This window comes from Chiroxiphia lanceolata, chromosome 2 (genome assembly GCF_009829145.1).
Source record: "Chiroxiphia lanceolata isolate bChiLan1 chromosome 2, bChiLan1.pri, whole genome shotgun sequence".
In the NCBI taxonomy this organism is placed as follows: domain Eukaryota; kingdom Metazoa; phylum Chordata; class Aves; order Passeriformes; family Pipridae; genus Chiroxiphia; species Chiroxiphia lanceolata.
In genome coordinates this window covers 97738507-97742171 of record NC_045638.1, presented here as the reverse complement: position 1 = coordinate 97742171, position 3665 = coordinate 97738507, and the positions used below count along the sequence as shown (strand labels likewise).

The 3665-nt window shown below is 43.1% G+C and overlaps 1 protein-coding gene across 1 annotated transcript; it reads right to left on the bottom strand.

Moving 5' to 3' along the window:
- Nucleotides 1-241: 241 nt before the first annotated feature.
- Nucleotides 242-3465, bottom strand: LOC116782850 (nucleolus and neural progenitor protein-like). Its single transcript, XM_032679882.1, has 6 exons — nucleotides 3403-3465; nucleotides 3165-3296; nucleotides 2743-2820; nucleotides 1508-1869; nucleotides 749-810; nucleotides 242-359 (listed from the first exon to the last, which is right to left on the bottom strand). Exons 1-6 carry the CDS (start codon nucleotides 3447-3449, stop codon nucleotides 330-332), a joined length of 711 nt encoding a protein of 236 aa, XP_032535773.1. The 5' UTR covers nucleotides 3450-3465; the 3' UTR covers nucleotides 242-329.
- Nucleotides 3466-3665: the final 200 nt, after the last annotated feature.

Here is a 3665-nt window from a genome sequence, read left to right as displayed (position 1 = left end):
AGTTTAAAAAGAACGGCTTAGACCACTGTGTTTCACTATACTGTAGTAATATATGTATTAAAATGTGAAGTGTTACATCCAGAAATCCCACACCCATGCAAAAACTACCTGCATCCTTGAGCTTCCACGTGGTGCAGCCGTTTGGTTTTCAACAACTTGTTACGCAGAAAATAAGCTTCTGATTGAGTTTATTGTTTTTGCACCACAGAATAGCTTTCCTGAGTGCCTCTGACAGCTCCCAAAACGATGCAGCTGTTTGGACCATCTGTACAAGAGATTCAGTATGCTGTGACTTTGCTACACGAGAGGAAGGTGGTGCCAACTTTGCTTTAAAAGGTGTTGATTGCTATGTTTATACCCTGAAACAATACAGAATATTAGTCTTTTAAAAGATTATGTGCCTGTCCTTTCGGTGGAGGGGGAGCAGAGTACTGAGATTTTGTGAAGAACATTCCTATTTCCCAAGAAGAAAGAGAAAGAGCACTCTTGTTTTTGTGGAATACAAAAAGAAGACAATTAGAATTTGTATTCCTGTCTACTACTGAGCTCTCTGGTCAGTTCACTTGACAAACCAAGAAATGCTCAAATTCCTAAGCAGAAATGAGTAGTGATTTTCTGTGCAAAGCTTCCACAATACTTGGGTTCTCAGACAAGCAAAAATAAGGCAGGGAAAGGGGACGTTTTCAATCAGGGATATTGTGTTAGGGTCTGTAAAACTTAAAAATGTGTAAAAAAATACCCTACAAACCTCTTGTGCTGGATGTCTGGATGGCTTAAGCAAGCTCTTCACATCAATCCCAAGGTGCTTCCCTACAGAGAGAGAGGAGATTTCCCATTACAATGTTGAGATAGTTTTATGTCTTTGCACAGAGATGCTGCAGTGTTTTGCCACGCTGAGCTCTCAGCAGGTTCACACCTGTACTCAGCATTTTCAGGCAGCTCAAGGGGACTACACTCATCTTGCATTGCAGCTGGCAAGGGATGAAGAGGATGCAGAGATTTACAGATGGCTACAAAGAACTTAATGGGTAAAAGCTTCACACAAACACCTGGATGCCTGCAGTCACTGGCCATAGCCCCGAGTACAGAGAAAGTCTTGGGCACAGTCCAGAACCAGCAAGCACAGGATACCTGCATCCTGTACTTATAGCCTTGCCTACTCTTGTATGGAATGCAGACAGTGTTCTTAGCTTCTCACTATCCTTACTATGCAGAAGGAGGAAAGTAAGATAAACTATTTTCAGGACCTGGATACTGCATTCATTATCTGCTTCTCTCCAGGCTGTATCCTCTTTAAACAAACCCTCCAAAAAAATCACAATGCTGACATTTATCCACAGCTTTTATAAAGGCAAGGTACATGCAGCATTCTCTTCTCCAAGGACAGGAGAGGGGAGCTTGTACTAGAACCACACTCTGTGGTAGAAGTGCTTGGCTCTGTTGGACAGAAGCTGTGGTCAGTCTCTGAGATGTCAGAAACCATTTGCACTGTGGCACAAGGCTTTACCTCTGCTGGCTCTGGGCACCAGAACTGTCTCTCCAATATCCATGGGGCGTGGGATGCTATGGTTTGTCACATCAGTTGTACAGGTTACAAAATTTCTCTTTTTTCCAACCTCTGATACTGCCTCTGCCATTGTTGGGAAGAGCTTCTTCAGCCAGCTGGTAGATTTTTTTGTTGTAAGCATTTTAGCCTTTTGCTTCTTCACCTCAGAAGATAGGTTAATTCCAAGGAAGTTACTGATATCGGAAGGGAAGGTAAACCCCTTGATATAAGGCATCTGTTGGGTCTCAGATACCAGCTGAAGTGTTGTTGACAAGACGTCATACAAGGACATGAGGGTCTGCAATACACACCTGTACTGAATCCTGAAGAGAGAAAAGACAAAAAGGTATGGAGTCTTCTCTAAGAAAACGTTATGCCCACTGAACAGCTACCTTAATCTCAAACAGAAGAGATTCCAAGCTGCCCTTTCCCTGTTTTCCCTCAGTGCAAGCTTAGCTTTTTACACTCCATCACCCTGCTTTCTTAAATCTGAGCCTTAAGGAACCATTAAGGATTAGAATGTAGGAGTGACTTGACTAGTAAATTCCAATCAGGAGCCCCTCTGCTTCCCTAGAGTTTTGCAGAGTGCCACACCTGGGACTCATCAGGTTCTCGGGTCGCATCCAAATCATTTGCCATGAGGTATTCCCCCAAAAGCACTCTGTACCAACTCAGGCTGATGCCATACAATTGCCTGCTCTATGTTTCCTGGAGAGACAGATTTCTTGTGCCAAAGAACATTTTACTGAGTTCTTCTACACAATGATGTTATTTTCCTGTACTGAGAGAGACCAGAAAACCATTTCCCTGGAAAACTCAGCAGTGTTATAGAACAGGTTTATCCCAGCCTTTCCCTTTCAGCAGGAGGCAGGACTTACTGCTTGCTGCACAGAGTACCAGGTGTCAGTGTTTGTGTCAGGCTGGCACTAACACTGTGATTTCATTAGTGCTACATAAAGTTTGCTATGAGCCAAGAACAAAGCCTTCCATAACAGCATGTAAGAAGTCTCCTCTCCAGTTGTACAACTCTTCAGGTGCTACAATCAAGTCCAAAAGAATGGAGGGACATCCTCTCCTCCTCCTCCTCCTCCCAACTGAATAAAGCTCACTTAGCAGCAAGGCCTAACTACAAGCCCTTATCCCTGACAGGCACATCAAACAGACAGACAACAAACAACAACTTTGAAGACACAAACCATAGCCGGCTCAACAGCCCCAAAGCCACCGTGTTCAGAAGTATGAATTCCTTCGAGCAGAGATGTTTAATGGACAAGCTGAAGATTACAGCAGTTAAGGATAAAAAGTAAACAGCATGTAATGAGACTTGTTGAACACACCACTAGAGGCAATTCGCAAGGCGATACCCTGTAATAATTTGGGAGATGAGTATCCAAATTTGAATTGCTCAAGGCCAGAACAGCAGCCAGCCAACAGCCTGAGGTTCCTACATAATAACTTGAAAATAAGGTGTTTGGCTATCAAATAAGCTTCAAGTTGCACATATGAATTGCACAGTTGAGTCCATTAGCAATACAGGGCCTCCAGCAGACCTAGGTTTGGATGTCACGAGGTGCTACTAGTGAACTGTAAGAATATTTTTATGATGAAAAAAGGATACAGAAAAGTTTTACTGCAACAGTCCAAGAGACGCAGTATGAGCTTGCAGCCTCCCAATACCTTCAGAGCCACTGTTTCCAGCATGGGCTGGCTGGGAACCAAGCACTCTGCATGGGCTTCAGATGTATCTTTCCTACGTTAATACAAGGATGAGAAGATGGTTACGATCTAGCAGCCCCCTCCTTTAGCTCTGCAGATTGAGTTAATGGATAGTATAAATATAGGATCATGACACTTACTTAGGAATCAGTTCTACCAGAGTTTCAAGGCAGCCCACCAAATTCATTTTCCATAGGCGCTTCAAACATGTTCTACCTAGAAAAAAAAGAAAACTCTTTTGACTGGTATTTTGAGAGACTGGCAGTGCCTTGGTCTAAGAACCATCACTATGTTAAACGACACCTTCCCTTTACCAGTTTAGCAGCACAACAGCAGGTTTGTGTTATGAAATGTTCTGGGATATTCCTGTATCTGCCCTTCATCACTCTACTGTAAAAATGGA